Raw genomic sequence first — 22,653 nt, forward strand, 5'->3', positions numbered from 1 at the left:
GTGCCCGTAGCAGCTTGCTCTCTGAGATCTCCAGCAAATCCAGGAATGGCAGGAATAAGAACGATGACGCGGAATTTGCGGCCCTCTTTTGCAGCCCTTACAACGGCATCGACAATCGCACGGCCAATAGTATTCTTAATCGGAGCCTGTTGGTCGCCTGTTGCAGTGATAAAGAACTGGTTCTCGATGTAAACGTAGTGCTGAGCCTTGGAGATGATCTCAATATACGCGTTCTGAATGGAGTGGTCGGTCAGAATACCGCTACTCCAATCGGCGCTTGATCGGACGAGCTGGCAGTTGACTGTGCCTCTGTTTTCAAGGTTTTTAGTACTTAGAGGAGTGTAAGGATGCTTAACGTATTCTCCAACGGGGTGTTTCGGGCGTTGTACGCCAATAAGGTCCTCATCTTCATTCTCCCTGTTCTCCAACACCAACCAGTCGAATCTCTCGTCTCTCTTATATTTATCACGTTTGACGAAATTCCATCGAAGAATGAAGTTCTCTCCTACATCATACACCGTTGGGCCTATTTTTAAGTTAGAAAGCTTAGAAATTGATTGAATTTTGGTGTTTTGAAGTTTGGTGTTTTGAAGTGAGGCGTCTGATGCCAACCCACCTTGAATACACATCGCGACATCGTGCCACGGCATACGACCGTAGTCTGCTTTGCTTAACTCGTTATCTTGCCAGGAAGACACATTCTGGAAATCCATGACTCTGTTGTTATTGAAGTCTTGTCCTGGCCAAATTTCATCCTGAACGTTGGTGGGATGAATATCCGACAGAGGGTGCTGGTGGTTATCCCATCGTCCGAAGCATAGATCTAGGCCTCCGACGAATGCTATTTCGTAGTCGATGACAATGAACTTCTCGTGATGAGCCCAATACCATGTCATATCGCTGTCGAGTCGTCAGTGGATGACTTGGTGGTTGCATGTGGATGGTCGCCAACTCCCGCGCCCTCTGCAAATGCACTCACCCAAAGTTTTCAAAGACATTGTGATCGGGATGACGACCGACATGGATATTTCCATGACCAGGAGAGCCCTTGGGGCAAAGTCTGTTAAAGTTAGCTTATGATGGGCATCAGTCAATTGCTCAACCCACCTCCTCAGCGCATGCTTGGTATGAGCTGAGTTGCAAGTCAAGGCCTGCTCAACTTCCTTATAGACACAAACATAAATCTGGACACCTTCCTCCGCCTTTCTCTTGAGCAATTTGTCCAGCCTGTATTCTTGCGCGGCGTACGGAGGTCGACGGAGGAAAAGCTCTGGTGACAGCCACCAGTCGGCGATATAGATGGATTCTTTGGCTTGCTCGAGAGCAATGGACACAGCCCAAAAGTAATCTCGGCCATCTACATACCACTTGACGTGGTTGCCAGCGCGCATTGGGAAGTAAGATTTGAAGCGGTTCTGCTCGGCAATGGAAGTTCGCTTGTCATCACAACGCTGCTCATGTTCTTCATCGTGTCTGTGATTTTTGTTGAACTACGCGTATGTAAGTCACTGTTTCTCGTCTGTGTCTGTCTTTGTCTCATATCACGGTGCTGATGTGATGCAATGCAATGCGGCACCACTAATGGAATAGGGCGCGTCATACCAGATTTGCCAATTTACCAATCTTGTGCCTAAAGACTCAAAATCAGTGACGAGTTGTTGCAATTGAGTACGAGTCACAAACTTTTGGTGGACGAGATGAACTTTTGCATCGTGTAAGCCATCGCTTAACTTGAGCTTGTCCAACATGGAACTCATTGAGCCAGAGCTCTCATGCTTCTTGTGATCCGCCATGATGGATGGCGCGAGTCACGGCAAATTCACAGGGGTCGTCGAATGAGAGAGCAAAGCGCTCAGGTCACCTCAGGGTCTCTGCAGGAGATTATCGATCGATCGAGAGGGGAAGAGAATGAGGGGTGGGATGAGGGGAAGCAAGCAAATTGGAGGGGCAGTCGGAAAGACGAGAAGAGATGGAGAGGAAGAGGAAATGGAAGAAGCAGAATTACGAGGGTGACAATGCTTTTGGTAGTTTCTCAATGGTAATAGTAATGGCTTGCTTGTCATGGTCTTGGCTAAACTGGGCACGCGACAAAGCATCTGGCTTGCATGGCCTGGTCAAGCCTTGATCCTGCAGTTGGTGAGACGAGAGATCTTTTTGCAACTGGCGATGTCATCGACCAAGCAGAACCTTCACATTCAAAGACAGGAAAGCAGTGCCAAGCCGGCGAACACGGCGCGCAAATCTCTTGGGGGTTTCTAACAATAGGTCCAGCTCGACTAGGACTGTCACAGGCCGAGGCCAAGATCGTGGCATCCGTCATGACCCGCACATACACGTAATACTACACACAGGGCTGAAAGCAGATGCACCAATTGACCTGTGCCGTTTCACTGTGAAGCTTTTTGGTTTCCGTTCTAATGCCCTTGCCAATTGATCAAGCAGCGACAAGAAAAAGCTTGCTTTGTAACTTTAAAGTTAAGAGGCAGGTCAAGCTTTTTTTTCACTGTGCAGGGCAATTTAGCTGGTCCCGGGAGCTATCAGAGCATATGACGTCAGAAGCTGTAGCTTTCATCCTGACCGTTACGAATTCCGTGATAATCAGCCTTTGTTCCATGTTTCAGGCTAATGTAATCAACCATTTCCCTGACTACTACCCTTCCATGGCTTAAAGGACTCTCTAATTGGTACATCGCGTGGTTTCCCCGTAGTGCATGGACAGCTGCATCTCATATCTGCCAATATTTAAGCTATCCAGGTTTCAGAAGCTTAGCATCGGGTAGTCCGTCCCGAGATGTAGATCGTTTACTTCATGACTAGAACTCAAGACGACTGAGATGCTGCACGAAACGCTCAATCGTCGGCTTTCCGCAATGAACCCTCGCCATTATTCTATATTTACGTCCGGATAGAACAATTTGAGGCACTGTTCCGGTGTATCATTGTGACATACTATATTGTACAAGAAGCACTCGAGAAAATTAACGAAAGATCGAGAGTTAAATCTTTCCGAAAAAAAATCGAAAAAAATCAAGTATAATAATACCCCGGACTCTTCACTCATGACTCTAATCAAAAACATCAGTAGCAAAACGCTCATTCCTACTCCTCTCAAACCAAGCTCGTGCCATTTCTTCAGTAACGTCCTTACCATTTTGCTGAGCCTTCTCGATGGCGAGACGGACACAAACATCCTCAACTGCTTTGCCAATTTCACGGCTTCCGCAGATGAATACCTTAGCTCCCTGATCCCACACCTTGAAGACATCCGCGCGATCATGATAGACACGATCCTGGACATACTTGCATCCCTCAGACTTATCAGTGGCGCGAGAGTACGCACGTCGCACATCTACAGCGCCCATCTTTTCCCAGCGTTCAAACTCCTCAGCGTACAGGTCATCGACCTCTGGGTTTCGACATCCAAAGAATAAAAGAGCTGGTGCGAGAGTTCGACCTGCGGCAAGCATGGCTGCACGTTCTTGGATGAAGCCGCGGAAAGGCGCCAGTCCAGTTCCAGCAGCGACACAGATGATGGGTGTCTTCTCGGCGTCACTAGGGAGGTGAAAGGCTTCGCTGGAGGCGCGGACTGAGACGTGGAGTTTGTCGCCAGCAGTGAGTTGTGACAGGAAGTTTGTGGCGACACCAACATGGCGACCTTGTCCAGAGAGCGAAGGGGCGTCAAGTAGGGAGTATGTGAGGGTGAGTTTTGAGGGGTCTGCAAAGGGTGAGGAAGAGATGGAGCTGTCTCGTTAGTATACATAGGCGGTGAGGAGGAAAGGGAACATACTATTGTCGGACTCTCATGGGAGGGAGCATGGCCAGATAGGAGCTGATAGGGAGAGCAACAGCAGGGAACTTCTCAAGAAGATCCAGAACCGAAACTCTCTTTGGCGAGATCTCAGCTTGATAAGCATCCCCAGCAAGTCTCTCGAGTTCCTGGATGGTGGCCCTGTCTTCAGTCGCCTCAGCCAGAGCAAGGATGTTCTGCAAACGTTAGTTAATCCTGGACGACAGTGATGAGATAACATACCCTCTTTGTAGCAGGTTGTGATAATTCAACATATGCGCTAAACACATCGAAAGCAGAAATGGCGACGTTGGTAGGCAGTGTAGTAGGTCCCTCTGACTGGATCTTCAGGAAAGAATCCCAGGCCAGAGAGAATCGTCGGAAAACCCGCGCCACAGTCGACTTCGGGTTCAGGGGAAGAATAGCAAGATAATCGCCGGCCTTGTAGGTCATGGCTGAGGGAAGCTGAATCTCAATATGCTTCTTCGCGGGACCCGACTTGGTGAGGGTCTTCTCAGCAACCACCAACGCTTCTTCAACATCTTGACGGAGACTCGTCTTTCGTGGTGTCGAAACCTCCACCAACAGACCCTTCTGGCCGCCTGACTCCTCGTCAGAGATCTTGTATTTCTCCTTCAACCCTGGCCAGAGGACAGTATCCTCCCAGGCTTCAAAGTCGCTAAACATGTCACTTGTGGCAGCGTCTGCACGGCCCATAGGAACGAGGCGAGTACCGCCACGCTTCTCAAGGGTAGAGTCAACAAGTTTGGGGATTCTGTGGAATGTTTCAACCCAGTCATGATGACCACACGCAAAAACAGCGTACGACACCTTTTCCATCTCGTTACCATCCAAATCTTCCATCCACTTAATGAAGTGGGCAGCGTTGGAGGGGGGTTGTCCTTCGTACGATGCAGTGACGATGACAACGGGGCGGTCTTCAGGAAGGCTCTGCTTGGCCTGATCGAGAGGACCGACTGTTGTTGCGCTGAAGCCGTGGCTAGGAGCATCCGAGGCGAGTCTGTTGGCGAGAGCCTCGCATGTGCCACTATTTGAACCGTAGAAAATAGCCATAGGCTTGCCACTGCCGGGCTTGACATCTGAATTGGCAGTGGATTTGATATTGTGATTCGAAGAGCTGGCACCTCCGCTTCCTGCCAGAACATGCTCTAGCTCAGTTGGGGTCATGCCATGTCGTAGGGTAGCGTTGATATAGAAGTGTACGGGCTTGATAGTCAGCGTCTGCTGGATCTCCAAAGCGTAGTTGGGATCCGTCATGGTGAAGTTGAAGTTCTGGAAGAGAACGACCATGGCGAGAAGAGACTCTTGCCAAGCAAAAGGACGACCGATACACGCTCGCTTTCCGTTTCCAAAAGGCTTCCAGCAGTTGGGGTACTCCTTGTTGAGTCTCGCAAATTCATCATCGAGCATTCGCTCGGGTATGAACTTGTCAGCGTCACTACCATATACGGCAGGGTCAACGTGGCCCCGAGACAGAAGAGCAGTGACAATTTCACCCTTCTTGACGAGATACTTGCCCCCGAGGAAGGTATCGTCGATGGCCTCGAGACCAAAGGCACTAATAGGAGAGTTGATCCGGAGGGTCTCTCTCAAAACAGCGCTTATGTAGGGAAGCTTTGTGAGATGCTCAACCAAGACGGGACCACGGCCGACAACTTCGTCGACTTCTTTCTGGACCTTGCTGTAGGCTTCGGGGTTCTTGAGAAGCTGATACATGGCGAAGGATAGAGTACCAGAAGTGGTTTCGTGGCCAGCGATAAGGAATGTGATGAGCTGGTTGGTGATGTTCTCGTCGGACAACTTCTCTCCCGTCTGAGGATCAACACCGTTAAGCATAGCAGCGAGAAGATCCTTCCTATCGCTAGGGCTTGCCTTTCGTGCGGCGACAACTTCATCGGCTACTGACTTCATCAATGCAATGTCATTATAGAACTTCTCGTTTGCTGCACGATAAAGAAAGTTGGGCGCAAATGGAGGTCGTCGGTTTCTGTTTCCTGACTCTGTGAGGAAATCGCCCATGGCCTCGATAAATGGGTGCAGTTCCTCCTTGTAATACGAGTTGAAGCGGAAATCCATGGCGCAGAGAGCCAGAGTATCAAGGGCTGATAATCGTTAGTGATGAGCATGCTGAAGATCCAATGTTTTACATACCTAGACGAGTAAAGTTGTCGCTCGCATCAATTGGTGTCCGAGGACCATGTCGAGCAAACTTCATGCACAATTGGGTAGCGATGTCGTGCATTTCTGGGAACATTCCTCTTATGCTCAAAGGGCCAAAAGCCGGTACTAGAATTCTGTGTGCTTTGCCCCAATTGGGCTCATCCTCGAATGCCGTGAAGAGGCCATCGTGAACACCCTCTCGAACTTGCTGTCAAGGGTCAGTGAAGTTCGATTGCTGATACTCCTGTTGCTTACGCTGAGAACCGACTTCAGTGTCTTTTTAAACCGCTTCTCGTCGCAAACTTCGTTGATCAATGAATTGGAAGAGACGAAAATGGGAGCCTTGGCTCCAAGACGTAATCGGAAAATGGGTCCTGAGGGGAATCAGTGGAGGCCAATGAATTAGTTAACGGTAGTGAATTAATTACCGTATGTATCTGCTAGACGGTTCAGATCAGAGAGGGGATTTGAAGTGAATTCTCCCAGGTTTCCAATTAGAGGGTAGCCAGGAGGCTCGGGAATAGGCACAGATTCAGCCATGCTGTATTTGTGCTGTGTCGTGCTGTGTCGTGCTGTGTCGTGCTGTGTCGTGTCGTGTCGGTGAGGAGTAGGTGGAGATGTGTTGAATGGGTCGTGGTTATTCGTTCTTATAAGACAGTTGAGTAAATGTGAACGATGTGATATGAGCCGAAGGAGCTCAGCTGAAGTCCGGATTTAAACTTGGCGTTGCAGTGGTGGAAAGTTTCTTGACCACCTTTTCTTTGGTACAGAATAAGTAGCCGAGCAGAACGAAGGGAACAGGAAATGATTAAATAAGTACTAAGGTAAAGATTAAAAAGGTCGATGGGTACAATACGACACAGACTCCTTTTTCTGCTCGCCTCACAACGTCATAGCAACGCGTCGTATGCAATTGCTGCGGCTTTATTACTAGAGAGGCTCACTCAACCAAGACTAACAGAACAGAACAGACAGAATCTCCCCCGTCCCCCGTCCGTCCGTCTCCGTTTCTTCAAACCCCGGCCCCGGTTGTGCCAAGTGCCGTGAACGTAAGCCAATCGCTGGATACGCATTAGATTAGACTCGCCAAGAACCTGTTCAAGTTAGGTACATAGTCTAGGCGGAATTGCATCTGCATCTGTATCTGCAACTGAACAAGAACGAGCCCTACAGACGGATCTAGCCATGAACCATAAGTCGTACGTTTATTACATGACATTACGTTCTGTTGAACCACCCCAAACACTATAGTATCAGTTCTTAGCTTACCAACTGAAACTATTTATCCCTTTCTTTTCTATGTATCTCTATGTTGTCTGGTGTCAATTCGATCCGATCCTGGGCATTATCTCATGCTTTTTTATGCCTCGGCATCTCTATCAAATTCTCGGCCGTGTCCGATGGCCCACTCTTCCCGCGCCGGATCCGAAACCCGAGGCGGTGAGACGGCTTGATTTAATCATCCGAATTCCCTTATTACGGAGGATTAATGAATAATTCAACAGTATTGGTTTCAGGGGATATGTATGCGAATTTCCAACAGAATACGACGCTCACGGGTCCCCCGATTGGTGTACATCTTGTCCTATAGTGAGCGGACAGTCGGCATGTCGATCATCTCTCCCCACCGTCTTGGCACCTTGAACGGCGTTTATTTACCGCCGAAAAGCCCGTTCCTGCAGCATGTAGGTATTCCTGGCTAGGTAGGCCTGGGCTGTTTTGTTGAGTGTGCTTCTACATAGATGGATGCTGCGCCTTGCATGGTCAGCACTAACGAACGGCTCTCACTCGGCGTTGACGATGATGGCTTCTAGCAAAAGCTCAGGCCATCATCAAGAGCAAAAGGTTAGGTCTCAGAGGGAGTCGAACCCTCGCTGGCGGAATCAGAATCCGCAGTCATAACCGTTAGACCATAAAACCTCACGATATGACGGCTGGGATGTCGCTGGCAGCAGCGGCGGAATTTGCCAACATGGAACGCACAATTCACCAACGTCATGATGTAAGCCCGAAGCTTTTATAGCCACGACCGCCGGTTCTATGCTCCGTACGGAGCAGTCGGAGAATCCTCACTGTTATAAGGCTTCCAGAAGACCCTTCCACCTTCCGTGTGTGGTCGGCGAGGTCGAGGCTTTTGAGTTTTACCCCTGCCTCTGATCTTTGATCTTAGGTCACATCGGCTCACGTCTTTATCTTCCTACCGTAGCTAAACTCTTGTAGCTTGTAAACTTAATTTTTGACATTGGAGAAACCTGACAGTATACTATATTGCACGGTAAGCAGTTGGGACGGTATGTCGAGAGTGTCAGTGACCAGGGAAAGTATATGTTCTCAATAAGTACTTCAGCATTGTAATTTTACCACGTTCCCTCTCGGCCGTTTCGTCTATTCTGGAAACCTAGTTCACCTACCTATACGCTGACCACCCATTCTTTCTTTCTCAAGCCCCTGTAGCCTCGGCATCTTCCATCATACCTTACCTACTAACCATTACACCACAAACTTGTTATAAACGCAACGGTCCGCCAACTTGAAGCGCCATGTCTGGTGCAACTTCCCGGTAACTCTTTTTCGAAAGACGCAAGCCAGGGCAAACTTGTTTCTTGGTGTCAACAGTAAACATGTAAAACTCCCAAGCTACCACACAGCGAGACCTCAAGACCGGGTACTAAGTAGATAGCTTTACTTGACCAGGCACTTCTAGCATCAGTACACTGATGAGCTTGTCTAGAGATGTAGGAGAATGGCAAACAGATAAAATGGAATTCAGGGAGTTGTCCTCCTTACGCCTTGAGCTATGGCTGCCTTGACAAACTTGTATGTTGGTGCAAGGTAAACATTAGTAGGTAAACAGAGGCAGGTGAGAAGCGACTTCTCCCAACTCTGCAAACATCAGAGCCATTTATCTTGTTTTATCATTTGGCTGGTTAATTCTTTCCTTTCAAGAAACTCACAGGCTTCCATGACCGAAATTTGATAAATCTTGCAGAATGCCTCAAACTGTCTTTCTTCTTTCAACCGACATCAGCAGCACCATCAACATCATCAAGGTTATAATCACAACTTTCGTTATCACCATATTGGTTACAGTATTCTACTCTCATTGTAGTGCTCTGTCTTGTATCACAGACCGAGCCATCCACTCACTGTACCCTATTTATTAGCCTTTGAGTTTTCCCTCACTTCCCGGGACCTTGGCAATCGGCGAACTTGCCATGGAGGAAAACGAGTGCCCCTTGTGTGATCTATTCGGGTCTAAAGCGGGATTGATCGGAGATCAGTATTGCGCAGCCGTAAGTTTTATCTCACATACGTGGCTCTTAAGCTTGTTGCAGTTGTTAACTTAAGCAGTGCGGTAGAACATGGAAAAACTCCGCCGTTAATCAGAGATCGGGGCCGGCGCCATCTCCTTCGAATGCTGAAGCCTCAACCTCTTCGCCTTTGAACCCTCGAGCCGCAGAATACCGGCTCCCAGCTTCCTCTCCAAGGGGTATCTCTTTGCCTCAGTCGTCGGAGGATGGCCCAGCCTCTTGCTCAGACACACGACCGCCAGAAGGGAGACATGCATCTTAGAAAATAGAGTCTCCAGGGGAGGGACATGTATCTAGAGATGTAGGGTCTCCAGGGGAGGGACATGCATCTGAAGAGAGAGATGCACCTCAAGAAATGCAGTCCCCCAGAAAGAGACAAGCATCTGAAGACACAGGGTGTCCAAAAGAAAGGCAATCGCCTTCCCCGTCCCCTCACAAGATTACTTCACGTGGAGGCCACAATTCTCCTGAACCAGCACACTCAGTCCGAGGAAGCATTTCATCCCCGGCGGCGGCTCCAACACCCGATGTTGTCGCACCCCCTACTGTGGACCAAGAGACACATTCGGCTGGCTTAGATCAAATCCCACCAGTCTCCCCCAAGATCCAATCTGAAGATCCATCCCACCCTTCAGGCCAGGATCAGGAGAAGAAGCCTGATCAGAAGCCAGCGCTGAGTTATTCAGAGGTTCTTCAATTAAACTAGTCCTCAAAGAAACAAGACTGGATACCTGCGAAATCAAAGAAGCAATCCAAGGACGAGACCTCGAACTGGGAAACGGACCTGGACTTCTCTAAATACGAGAACATTCTTCCTTGGTAGGCGTAAGCTAGATTTACCGACCAGCAAAAGGGAGACCAAAGATTCTACCAAGAGATAGAGAGACTGGGTCAGGAGAAGCGTCCGCAAGAGCGATGTGATATTTCTGGATCCATGCAGCGAGATAGTCAAATACATTGCTTTTTTGTAAGAACTGAACATCTCCTGTCCCGAGTCATTCCCTTGATCATGCATCAAAATTACAAGAAGCTGCCTTGTTTCAATATGTAATTATCAGCGAGGCGTCTATATTTCATAGCATCTTAATAGTCAAAGGTTGATGTAAGTTCGGCTCTTGCAAGGCTTGTCTGGTATCTCAACAACCAACCAATAGACTTGAACACATTAGAATTACCTTACAGGAGCCCGTGTCCATTGGCACGCTCGACAGCCGTTGTCTGGAATGCAATCATTCGATGTCCATTGACACAACCAACATGGGTCGAGCTCACAGTAAGAACACTCGACATCAGTCTTCAATCTTTATGGAGTAACCCTGAAGTCCATTTATGTAATTATCAATGCCGCTGGTAGCTCAATTCCAATCATTCCCGTGTTCCCTACCAACTAAACCTCCATTCTATTCCGTACATCAAAGCGCATACGTCAAGAAATTGGCACTTGGTTGCAGTCACTGCACGTTGTGTATCGAGGTGGCATGATAGCAATACGTTATCTCACCAAGGTCTGCCTCTAAGACCTCTCATTGTCTTCATGCCACCTTGCGAGCGAACGACGAGGAATCAGGACTTCTGATATCGTCCTCAATGCGATTCCCCCAGAGTTTGGTGAGTGACGATTCTACTGTCGCCTTTCCTCTCGTGGCGGTCCGTTACCAGGCCCTCCTCCACCAAATCTATCGCGGAGCCAGCTAATGGGGCCATGGCTGCTCTGCCGGCGTTGTTGATCCGACTCCGCCGCTGACCGACGGCTACTCTGGGAAGGGCTTCTCTGCCGCATACGAGCGCCATGTTCACTCGGGGCAGTCGCTCTAGGACTTGTCGGAGAGTGTGAGCTTCGTCGCTGAAGTCGAGACGTGTCGTAGCTAAACCCTGATGTCTCGCCTCGTTCACGCTCGCGTTCACGTTCTCTTTCTTGTTGCCGGTTCGAGATAGTACGCAATGCTTCATTCAGGCGGCTCTGGCTCTGACTTGGAGGTCGCGAGAACCGCATCGGGCGTGTGTGAGAATGAGGGTTGTCGAATGGTGTCCACTGGTTGGGAGCGAACGTGAATGACGCTCGAGTTCCAGACGGGTTCGGTTGGTCAGAGTTAGAACCTGGCATTGGACCTTGGGATTGGGAGCCGTTGCCGCTATTATTGTTGTTCCCATTGCCGCCATTATTGTTGCCGCTGCGATCGGTCTTTTCGATCGGCGTTCGGCAGATGGGGCACGTGTTGTGCTCCTTTAACCACAAGGTGACACACTCCTCGTGAAACCAATGATTACAGGGTAAAAATGTGGCCATATCCCCCTCCTTCATCTCATCGATGCAAATGGTACACTCTGCCTTTCCCTCCGAACCCAACATTTGTTTGTCGACAGGTTTTCGTTCCAGGTTCTTGAGAGCTTCCTCTGTAGCTGGAGGAGCGGCGTTGGACTGGGGATTGGCTTCCATGAGTCCAGTAATGATCCGATCCAGAGCCTCTTGGGAGTACACTGCATCACCATGCATTGCATTTGCTGGATTAAGAAGATTCAGGATATCTTGCAGGCTTCGAGCCAGACCGGGTGGAGGACCTGCAGCGCCTTCCTCACCGTCATGGTTATGAGCGGGTGGTGGCGGTGCAATGTCGCGTAGCATGTTCTGAAAGAAACTGGTACGCTGGTTAGCTCCAATAGTCATGGAAATGGCCGTGACTCGCAAGCCGCCAGGTCGTTCAGCAAGCTGAAATGGGGGTTGTGCATACTCTTGAAATGTTTCGCCTCCTGGGGCACCAGCAGGACCACGGCTTGTTGCATGGATAGGTCCCGATACGATTGTTACAGAAGTCGTTCCGCCTAGTGGTCCTGACGTGAAAGTCGTCCGGTGAATGCGCGGTCCAAAGTTTGGTTCTTGGGGCAGTTCATGTTCACCTGGGCTCGGTGGGAAAGAACCGTTGTCGCCAGGTGCTCGAGGTCCAAATCCGTTAAGCATATCCCAGAAGCGCTCATAAGTTGGCGCAGTAGCGGGATCATGATGATGTGGGTGGTTCGGACCGGCTCGGACGCTCCGTCGGAACACAAAGCCATGCTGGGCATGCTCATCTATGTCGGCTTCTTCAGGATCTGAATCGTACGGGTGATGCTCGGGTGAGGTGGAGGCAGAGGAGTGGTGTTCAAAGTCGCGGGGATCGTTTGCGGGATCGATCTGAACATAGTGGTAAGCATTCTGGATAGGAAGTGGCAGCGTGGGAAAGCATACAATTTCAGTAATCTCGCCGTGACATTCGGGACAAGTTAGTCCATTCTCGTCTCGATACCATTCCCCAGCGCAGGCGTGGCAATATACTACCTCACGGCCTGCGCTCGCGTCGAGGTGACCATGCCTCTCGGCATGAGAAGACATCTGCTGCGCTTGGCTGCGTTGGTACGCAGTCAAGGCACTCAAACCAAGGCCGACAGCAAGGCCGGCGAGGCGAAAGGCGCGCGAAGCCAGACTGAAAGATAGTTCAAGATGTCGTTGAGGCGAAAGATCGAGGTTGGGTGATGTAGGAGACCAAGTGTGAGAAGGTCTACGTGAGATCAACAGGAGTTGAGATTAGTAACACAGGTTGAGTGGTGAAGGGACGTATGGAGGATTAAGATAGAAGTAAGAAATAAGGAGGAAATGGTCCGGCTCGATCCAGGAACCAGAGCCAAACGAGGTTACCAAGACGATGAGATAGATCTGATCGATACAAGGTGGTATGCCGTCCGTTGGTTGACGTTCAGTCTAGCTCTTAGGCTGGTGGCGAATAGCTTAAGAAGCGACCCGCAAACTGGGCAAAGGATAACAACGGTGATGCAGTGCCAAGCCAATGACGAGCTGAGTTGGGATAGACACTGACAGTCAGTGCCCGTATGATCAAAAGCGGTATGAAGCGAGAAATAATCTAGGAAGGGTAAGGCAAGGTAGGTAGTAGGTAACGATTGTAGGTGAAGGTGAAGGTTTAAGGCAGAGACAGCGCTGAGCAGCCTCTGGAACACAATCGATACCCGCGGAAGAAGATCGGAACAGCTGAAATATGGCCAACAGCCTCAGGTTGCCGCACGTAACAGAGACAACATAAGGATAGGAAAGGGAAGGTAATGGGAAGAATTTCGGCTTGAAATCAATATTCAATCAAGCCACTTGAAAGAATCAAATACTGCCAAACATATCAATATTAAAGAGGGGATGTTGCCTTGGCCAACAACGCAAAACAGCCTTGGAGCCTCAATAAGCATAAGCAGCGGAGCACCCCTCATGTCATGGAGGTAGGTGGTAGGTTGTGCAAGGGTCCTCTCTAAGGTAGGTGCCTATCGTACCTAATGGTAGAAAAATACCTGGACCTAGAGCCGGTAGTGACCTCAGCGGCAGCGGCTTAAAGTGGACTCAGGCAGTTTAATCCTGGTGACCCCAAGTACCCCTGGACCTGATATTTAGTACCTCGTTGGCTGTCTCAAGACTGCCCGAGTGGACTGCCAGTGAGGGTGTTAGCAGACCGGCTATGGTGGGGGATGAGTTGGCGTGTCTCTGAACCTCATCTTGGAGAGAACCGATCGTCAATGATTCACAGCCGGCTTGTATGGTGTTTCTGTTATTTGGTCATGTATAGTATCAGGCAGTCAGTCAGTACCCCAGGCAGACTGGACGGGACTGAACTGCTGGCCCATGTCTGAATGACATTTGATGAGGTAGTATCCGTAGTTCTGCATCATGATTTATCAAGTTAGATACAAGTATACTTGCCGTTACTTCCCTTATTTAGCACCAATGCTCTTGAAAACAAATTTATGACCCAATTTCAACTAGGTGTTTCATTCTCAGCAACATCTTTTGAGACCCTGTCTCAGTCATCATCTTCAACACATTCAGACGAGTTTGATGTCAAGTGGGTTTACTCTTGTGTAGGGTGTGTTACTGGGTCCTTGTCATCGCCCTTGTCTTGGTCGCTCTAATAGGATTGTCACGTCAGTTCGGCTGTAACGGATCACTATCTGCAGTCGTCTGATGCTTTATGTGAAAGCTGTTTCAGTAATGTGGAATTCAGTCCAAGCTCACTTCAAGAGGACGGGGCTCAAATAGAGGCCGACTACGTCGTACGCACATCTTCCCAGCATACCTTAGAGTCTTGTTGTGAAAAGAATAGTCCCAAAGTGTTATGTTGGGCTAATGATTCTCCACGTCTAGTATAACGGGAGGCAAACCGCATGTAGGGAAATCCCAGGTGTGAATCAGTTCATCTCAATTTCGAAGCACTTTTCGTTCTTCATAAAGGCCATCGAGATACCACCAGTATGAGTCTGCTTCTCAGGAACTACAAGGCGATATTGATTCACATACTACGCAGTAAGCATATTTAGCAGTGCTCTAATTTGCTCTCAGTAACGAGCATTGCCACCCAATTGATAACCCTACGGCCGGGGAAGCAGCATGTTGGTAAGCCAAAGAACAAACTAGAGACTTCTTGGGTCGAAATTCAGCTTCTCATCATTTTTGATCCCAGTCGAGATGTTCCAGGGAGCTTCGTGAAATGGAATATAGCAACCCTTATCATCACAACATCATAGACACGAGATATTGATCTTGAATCAGATTGTATTCCTCTTTCGCAGAAATTTGTACACAGTGTCGTTTTATCCAACTCTATTCGCTCTTTGACGCATTTCCCTGGTCCTCTTGATCCCACTGCTTCAACTGTTTCGACCAGCTAAACCCCATTGTTAGCACTTTCGCTCAGAATCTCGCCAATGCGGAATTGGATATCATACTGTCGGCTGGCGTACCACTGCCCTTGCTCAGGTCGGTGCGCCCATTGTTCTCGTCCAGCGCTGAACTTCCACGTAACCGCAACGATTCCGGCCATGACGACACCAGCAATCAGGGTGTTGGCGCGCCAGTTCGCAGGCTGCGCGTACCAACCACCGGCTGGAGACCAGACGTGCTTGGGGTAACTGTCGTAGGATGGGTTAGATACGGTAATCGCTTCGCTTTCGGTGCTTGGTTCGTGAGAGGCAAAACTTACGGGACTTTTCCGCCGCCGCCCTGGTCAATGAGTTAGCATGGACTCACTCCAGTTCGTGGGCTTCACTCACCATTTTGAACAATTGACTAACAGACGAAAAAGAGAAGTGTTGACAGGGCGATGGCGACGTTGAATTGGTTCAAATGGTCGGTTGCCAACATGTGAGGTCCCAGCTTCAAAGGCGGCTGTACGGGAGAAACGAAGAGCGGGCCGCCTGTTGTTCCGGTCAAACCACACACCCCAGCTCACACGACTCTAGCCTTGTAGCGCAGAACTTTTTACCCGTCGACGACCAACAAAACAGGCGACAATCTCCAATTCGCTCCGTCGCCTCATCGACGCCTTTCACAAACCGACGGGACATTCGAGAGAAAATTTACTGGGCTCGATGAAGAGGGTACGGATCGATCGATGGGGTGGCCAATTGCTGCAGGCCCATGCCCGCGGTATCGGTAGCGGCATCTCAAGACAGGCATTTCTACAAACGACTCGACGTCAAGCTTCTACAGCTGCCGCTTCTCAAACCAACGAAGAAACACCTACATTCGCCAATCTCCCATCTCCCTCCCCCGAACGTGCCGCTGAGTCGGCTAAGCTTGCGGCTCTCCACTCCCGGTTATCACTCTCCAACAAGATCCCTCTGGAAACTCTCGCCCGGGCCCTCATCGTTCCCTCAGCCGACAAGAACCCCAGCTTCAACAACGCCAACCTCGCCTTCCTCGGCAGCACATTCATCAACTATCACGTCCTCGAATTCCTCGTCTGTAAATGGCCTCGTCTACCAATGGCTGTCCTCTACGAGGCCCTCCGTGCCTATTCTGGAAAGGAATCTCTGCATCAAGTGGCGCGCAGGTGGGGTGTTGAGGCCGCTGCTGCTCCCGGTGAGGAGGTCGATCCTGGCCTGTTACAATGGGCACCCCGGGATGCGGATATGCAGTCACGCTGGGGCTCTGTCCGTCAAGAATCTGCTTTTACAGACCGATTTAAACCCCGACGAGGAATCAGCAGTCGTGTAGTCTACGACAATGCTTTTGGCGATCCTGTGAACGTCGAGAAGATGAGCAGTGAGGAGGGCTATAAGTATTACCAACACGAGGCGTACTCTTCATTTGTCCAGGCCGTTGTTGGTGCTGTTTACACCCACTGTGGTCAAGACGCCGCTCGCGATTTCGTCAAAGCTCACGTCCTTGCTCGACAAGTCGACGTTTCTACCATGTTCGAATTCAGCCTACCTACACGAGAACTCTCCATGTTGTGCGCTCGTGAAGGATTTGAGGCACCTATTGCTCGTCTAGAGAGTGAGACAGGTCGGCATTCACGAACTCCTGTGTTCATTGTTGGTATTTACAGCGGTTCTGAGAAACTTGGCGAAGGTGGCGGCCCTAGCCTGGACGTTGCCAGATGGAAGGCATCGATGAACGCCCTCAAAGCGTGGTACCTCTACAGCCCCGGCAACAAGGTCCGGGTGCCAAGTGACATGTACGAGCCGGATGCTAAGCGCTGGACAGCCCCTCATATCGATATTGGTGAGGTCATCTAAACCAGAAATGTCGTGGTATTGGATATATTTGTACTCAGAGTGGCGTATCAGGCGTCGGCTCTTCATGTGGATAATGAGCAATTTTCGCCCCGGTTGGGCTGTGTATAAAAATTACATGGGAGCATAGGATCCTAGAGGATCAGGTTGGGAAACGTCACTGTAAGATACAATGTAACACAATGTAACACAATGACAAAACTCAACAGAATCAGAATCAGAATCAGCATCAAATTTTTACATTATACTGCGTCCCTGACGCCTGCACGGGTATACTAGATACATGCTTCTTTAAGTCAAATGATGATTCTGCCAGGAATGTTGAAATCACAGGCTCAACTGAAATGATCGCCTTCGCCCAGACGGATGCCTTCGCCTCTCCTCATACGAGATCGATAACGGTCCTGACGTTGAGCCTTTTCTGCTTCCTCGCGAAGCTTCTTCTTGCGCTGATACACAGCGCGGATGGTATCTCGAATCTGCTGCTTTCCCTCGTCGTAGTTTGCTCGAGCCAATGCAGTGACATTATCAATCTGTTCAGGGGTATAGATGAAGTTCCATGTGCTAAGGTACTCGGTAGTTCCTGGAGAAATACCAGGGACCTTGTCGTTGGAAATGAAAGGCAAATAGACAACAGCAATGCCAGCATCAGGCTCCATAAGCTGCCATGATGTCTCGTCCGAGATTGCTTTTGAGGGAGGTGGTGGCTCAGTACTGCGTTCTGTGTTGGTCCCAACCCAGACAGTGCAGTAGCCCAGATCGCCGGACTCTTGATCCCCAGGTTCGAATTTGGTCTTGTCATTCTCTGCCATAACTTGCTTGCCCTCTTCGTGAGCTTCTTGGCGAAGCTCATCCTGCTCTTTCTTGGCTTCGCGGAGTTTAGCCTCAGCTTCACGAGTGGATTTCGCCTGTGCCTCGTCTAGCTCTTGTACTACCTGGGATGTAGCTTCTCCGGGCTTGGGCCAGCCAATGCCCACGGGCCAACCCCGGACACCGCGTTGACGGGCATAGCCATCGGCAACTGAGAGCCAGTTGTCGGTTTTGATATCTGCAGACGCATCAAAGGCAACAAGTACGTCCACATCTCTGCCCGGTCGCAGGAGTGGGTAGATAGGCAAGTTATTAGACATTCCAGCATCCATAAGCTGAATATACTCGTTGTCATAAATACTGGTCGGCGTGGTTTCCGGCAATTTTCCGTGCATTCCGTAGGCAAAGTTGGGTATTTTGGCAGGATCAATAGGATGCACTTTTACCAAGTCATCATCTCGTGTCGAGATGAGTTCATCAATAGTCCCAAAACCAGTCAGACCCTGGACAAGTGGCTTGATCTCTCGGTAATAATGACTGAGAGTTGCACAGAATGCGCTACCAAAGATGCCCATGAGGAGTGGCAAGCGAAGTTCGGGGAGATGGAAGCCATTCTCAGGAGGAACATCACACCCCTGGTTGAATTTGCGGCCTAAAGCCCAGGTGGGGATTCCGGCGCCGAACTCTTCACAAAAGAATTCGTACGGGGTGATCTCATACCACTGAAACCACGCCTCCTTCTTTGCTTTCTCTTTGGCGATCTCGGCCTCGATGGGGCCTTGTTCAGCAGCCTCTGGCAAGTCAGGAATCTCGTGTCTCACAGCAGTATAGATAGGCATTGGTAACTGCCCGTACTGGACATATTGGCGTTGGTTTGAGAGCTTAAAGTCGCGATCGTTGACTCCAAGGTCTCCTTTCGGCACAAGATACCGAGCTGCCAGTAAGACACCATACACATCAACGAGACCAAAATCTGCCTTGGGATCACCCTTGAGCTTCTCGACCATGCCACTCAGGAGGTATTTATTAGTCGGCATAGAAGCAAGAGATTGGAAGGCCACGGGCGGGTAGGCGATATGGGTTGATGCCCTAGCTTTGAGGTGCTCGAGAAGGTTACGAATGTTTCCCTTGTTGAACGATGTGAGACTCAAAGCTTGAAGCCAGCATGAGCCACTCACGCCCGAGGTGTATGTGACGCAGTCAAACAACCCATCTTCTTCAGTGGCAAGAATTGATCCAGTTCCAGCAATAAGTGCTCTCAGACCTCCACCAGAGCCGCACATTGCAATTGTAGGAACATCATCTGGATGGACATCCTCCTCCTTCAGTCCCAGATATTTAGCCAGCCCTATTCTGGCGACTCGTTTTCGCCGGGACAAAAATTCCTTCTCCTCATCGCAAAGATTGGGTGAAACTCTAACTTTGGCTGAATATCGAATCTCGGGATTAATTAGGGGGTCGTGGGCGTCTTGCCAAATCTCGTCGGCCAGAGACCCTGGGGACATGGAGAGTTCACGTTGAAGTTTCCGAACATAGCCTGGGATAAGTCTGGACCACTCAGGGAGGAGATAACTAACGACCTTGTCGGAGAAGGAGGAGAATTGAACATCGTTGAGCTTACAGAACGTCTCGAAGCGGCGAGCAAAGTTTATCCAGGCCGACTGGTCCGTATCTGATTCTCCATCCTGAGTCTTGTCTTGTTTCTCGTCCTTTGGAGAGTCCTCATGGGATCGCTGCCTCAATTGTTTACCGGAAAGCTGTGCAAAGTCGTCAGAAGGGTAGAGCCACCAGATGAAAAGCCCGCTGGTAATGACTGCTACTGGAAACGTCGATTTTTGCTGTGCTTCTTGCTTGGCATCGTTTTCGGATGGAGATGTCCACAGATGGCGGTGTTGACGATGCGATAATCTTCGTCGGGGGATCCGCTGGTGGGTATTGAGTCTTGTAGTGACTCTATTGAGGCTCTTGAGAGAGCCGCGGTAGTTTCTCATGGTTCTGGGTGCAATTGGGTTTCGTCGAGAATTTTATTGTCATAGTTTGACAGCGCACAGCACATGCTTTCAGTGGCTGCAAGCCCAAACTCAGTGCATTGTCGCAAGACAAATAGAGAAATGGGTAGATCTTTGAAAGAGAGTATAGAATCGAAATGGCAGATTGGACCGCGAGATTAGGTCGACACCTCGGCAGGTATCCGAAGGAGTTGGTGCCTGGATGCTGGGGATTTTATATGACACTACCTTACCACGTTGCGCAACTTGTTGAGAATAGCTCAAGATGGCTGATGTCATTCCCAAGTTCCGTCCTGCAAAAGTGGGATGTGGGGGTCTACGAGTGCAAAACTAGAGGGGTACTTGAGAGCTGAATATGAGTCTCGACCATTCCAAAGTATTTCTCTATCGCTTTCAGAGGTCACACGTACGTCGGGGCAGATGGACGCTCCCGCATCATGCCACGGATCAAGCAAGAGAATCGAAAACTCCCGATCATTATATCAAGATGTTGTAACTTTTGCGGTTCCATTCGGAGGTTTTCTCTCTGTTTGGCATGTGGCATGCATTCACTTTATCTGTGCCACGGATCTTCAGGTCCGTTTTCAACTTGGATGGTCAAAAAGCTTGGTTCCGAGCCAAGGAGACAAGACAAGGCCCAATCAGGTTGCAGCTGACGGTCAACTCGGGCTCTCTCTTTTCAAAGAGCTTAATTATCGCCAAGTTTCATTGTGGTAGAGTGGCTCGATTTTGGGGGAAAGTCGTCGCTACTCGATCTCTTGATCAACCGCTCTGCTCTGATACAGTTACAAAACTTGACAAATCAGATCGAAGAATTGCTGCATACCTAGGCTATGTCTGATTTGGTCGACTGAGAGACATGCTCTTAAATAATACAAGTTCTAAATATATTTGTCGAATTACAATTTTGGTCTCGAGTTGTCATCGTCATGATGCTAGATAAACTCTAACTACCTAGGCTCCTTAGGTTATCTTGATCATGGAAACGGAACACTTGCGAGGGAGCGGCAGGAAAGTGGGGTCATCCGCGGTGGGGGGAAATGAGAGACAGTAACTTCCATTGTGGATAGCGGACTTCCAACGCCAAAAAAGGTGGGCGGTGAAATCGCAAAGCTAAGTCTATGGAGCGAGAGATGGGCCTTTCGATGGTTTTTTTTTCAAGGTGATTTTTTCCTCGCGCGGCAGAATCAATCAATCGCTTTTTTTTTACTCTTCTTCAATTGAATCTGTTTCATACAAACAAAACACATCAATTGTGTAACTCAAGATAATTCTTTCTATCAAGGTAAGCTTCATTGAACAGGCAACAGTTATACCGATGACTCGCTTTTTTTCCAACCCCGCCACCATCTTTCAACGTTTTCGCGACCTTTTCTCACTTCGCTTCTAGCTTCTTTCCTCTTTATCCTATCACTCAACACTCCTTAGCCTGCGAACGTGAAACAGTCGCGATCGCGCATCGTTCCCAATTATCAAATAACGGTCGAAACTCACAATGAGCGAAGCTGAAGCCTCCAAGCCTGTCGAGGCTGTCCAGCCTGAGGCTGACGTTCCTACCACCCAGCCCACAGAAGAGCAGGTTGAAGAGAAGACAGAGCAGAAGGCGGAGGAGTCCACAGCAAAGCCCGAGGAGAAATCTGAAGAGAAGAAGGGGATTTTGAAGACAACAGCCAAGCATGATGATGCAAACCCTCGCAACAACCGCAAATTCGACCCTTCAACCCGTGAGGTCACTGATGACCCTGAGGCCATCCGCAAGCAGGTATGTATAGCTTCACCCATCCCCCCTTGCCGCGCCGTGTACTTACTCCTCTAGGTCGAGTTCTATTTTGGCGACTGGAACTTCCCTCAAGACAAGTTCATGTGGGAGTCATGCGGCGGAAGCGAAAACAAGCCCATGAAGGTCAAGACTATCCACTCCTTCAAGCGTATGCGAACATTCCAGCCCTACAGCGCCGTCATTGCTGCTCTCAAGGACAGCAAGTTTCTTGAGCTCTCCGGTGAGGAGGGCGAGGAGGTCGTCAAACGCAAGACCCCCTACCAGCCCATGAACGCCTCCAAGGCCAAGGTCGAAGCCGCTACCGTTTACGTCAAGGGCTTTGGCGATGAGGCTCCCAACACCCAATTCGACCTTGAGAGCTTCTTCGCTCAGTTTGGCGAGGTCAAGGGTCTTAAGCTCCGACGCACAAACGAGGGTCTCTTCAAGGGCTCCGTGTTCGTCACCTTTGCCGACGAGGATGAGGCGAACAAGTTCCTCAAGATTGACCCTAAGCCTAAGTGGAAGGACCACGATCTCAAAATCATGAGCAAACGAGCTTATTGCGACGAGAAGAACGACCTTATCCGGCAAGGGAAGATTGAGCCTAACCAGAGCAATCCCCGCAAGTTTTATGAGGGACGAGAAACAGGCAAGGGTGGACGTGGACGAGGTGGAAAGGATTCTCGTGGCCGTGGCCAGGACGACTGGAAGCAGCGACGTGAGAACGACCAGAAGAACGGGTTCAAGGATCGACGAGGTGGGCGCGGCGGCCGAGGAGGCCGTGGTCGAGGCCGTGGCCGTGGTGGACGCGATGGTGGACGTGACCGTGATCAGTCCAAGGATGAGGCCAAGCACAGCAGCAACGAGTAAGCCGCCCTAATCATTATACTGAGAGGTATCTGCTAATATCCTACACAGTACCACCCCTCGCATCCAGTCTACCGCCGACGAGTCTGCCGATAACAAGAAGCGAAGCCGCGATGAGGATGCTCCCTCCGGTGAGCCTGCTGCCAAGAAGATCGATGTCAAGGCCGAATAGGTCAAGTTCAAGATGAAATTAGAATCACTCATCTGAATCGAGGAGGAAAATGGAACCAAGAAACGACCAACATCATTTAGGCTGATTCCATATATTGAACAAAAAAGGGGGGGGAAGGGTTCAAAAACTATGAAGTTTTGTGAAAGGGAGATGAGGCGGAAAACGCAACAACTGTATTATGGGATCTTTTTACGGAGCAACCAGGTGCTTTG

At 49.7% G+C, this 22,653-nt stretch overlaps 7 protein-coding genes across 7 annotated transcripts; 3 read left to right on the plus strand and 4 right to left on the minus strand.

Annotated features, from left to right (window-relative positions):
* Positions 1-3,065: 3,065 nt before the first annotated feature.
* FTJAE_5075 (bifunctional P-450:NADPH-P450 reductase) lies at positions 3,066-6,508 on the minus strand (the record flags this gene model as incomplete). Its single annotated transcript, XM_037351545.1, has 6 exons — positions 3,066-3,741; positions 3,788-3,984; positions 4,031-5,910; positions 5,960-6,176; positions 6,224-6,342; positions 6,397-6,508. The coding sequence occupies 6 exons, from the start codon at positions 6,506-6,508 to the stop codon at positions 3,066-3,068; spliced, it is 3,201 nt and encodes a 1,066-aa protein (XP_037207821.1).
* A 3,126-nt stretch (positions 6,509-9,634) lies between these two features.
* FTJAE_5076 (uncharacterized protein) lies at positions 9,635-9,985 on the plus strand (the record flags this gene model as incomplete). Its single annotated transcript, XM_037351546.1, has 1 exon — positions 9,635-9,985. One exon carries the CDS (start codon positions 9,635-9,637, stop codon positions 9,983-9,985), a length of 351 nt encoding a protein of 116 aa, XP_037207822.1.
* Positions 9,986-10,900: 915 nt separating this feature from the next.
* FTJAE_5077 (RING finger) lies at positions 10,901-12,646 on the minus strand (the record flags this gene model as incomplete). Its single annotated transcript, XM_037351547.1, has 1 exon — positions 10,901-12,646. One exon carries the CDS (start codon positions 12,644-12,646, stop codon positions 10,901-10,903), a length of 1,746 nt encoding a protein of 581 aa, XP_037207823.1.
* A 2,326-nt stretch (positions 12,647-14,972) lies between these two features.
* FTJAE_5078 (uncharacterized protein) lies at positions 14,973-15,360 on the minus strand (the record flags this gene model as incomplete). The annotated part of the gene is made up of 3 exons (XM_037351548.1): positions 14,973-15,216; positions 15,288-15,307; positions 15,358-15,360. 3 exons carry the CDS (start codon positions 15,358-15,360, stop codon positions 14,973-14,975), a joined length of 267 nt encoding a protein of 88 aa, XP_037207824.1.
* Positions 15,361-15,675: 315 nt separating this feature from the next.
* FTJAE_5079 (ribosomal 3) lies at positions 15,676-16,827 on the plus strand (the record flags this gene model as incomplete). The annotated part of the gene is made up of 1 exon (XM_037351549.1): positions 15,676-16,827. One exon carries the CDS (start codon positions 15,676-15,678, stop codon positions 16,825-16,827), a length of 1,152 nt encoding a protein of 383 aa, XP_037207825.1.
* Positions 16,828-17,159: 332 nt separating this feature from the next.
* On the minus strand, positions 17,160-19,625 carry FTJAE_5080 (phospholipase A2 cytosolic; the record flags this gene model as incomplete). The annotated part of the gene is made up of 1 exon (XM_037351551.1): positions 17,160-19,625. One exon carries the CDS (start codon positions 19,623-19,625, stop codon positions 17,160-17,162), a length of 2,466 nt encoding a protein of 821 aa, XP_037207826.1.
* Positions 19,626-21,138: 1,513 nt separating this feature from the next.
* Positions 21,139-22,441, plus strand: FTJAE_5081 (uncharacterized protein; the record flags this gene model as incomplete). Its single annotated transcript, XM_037351552.1, has 3 exons — positions 21,139-21,405; positions 21,460-22,268; positions 22,321-22,441. 3 exons carry the CDS (start codon positions 21,139-21,141, stop codon positions 22,439-22,441), a joined length of 1,197 nt encoding a protein of 398 aa, XP_037207827.1.
* Between the last annotated feature and the right edge of the window lie 212 nt (positions 22,442-22,653).

The sequence above is a fragment of the Fusarium tjaetaba genome (genome assembly GCF_013396195.1).
Source record: "Fusarium tjaetaba strain NRRL 66243 chromosome Unknown NRRL66243_c0000095, whole genome shotgun sequence".
Classification (NCBI taxonomy): Eukaryota; Fungi; Ascomycota; class Sordariomycetes; order Hypocreales; family Nectriaceae; genus Fusarium; species Fusarium tjaetaba.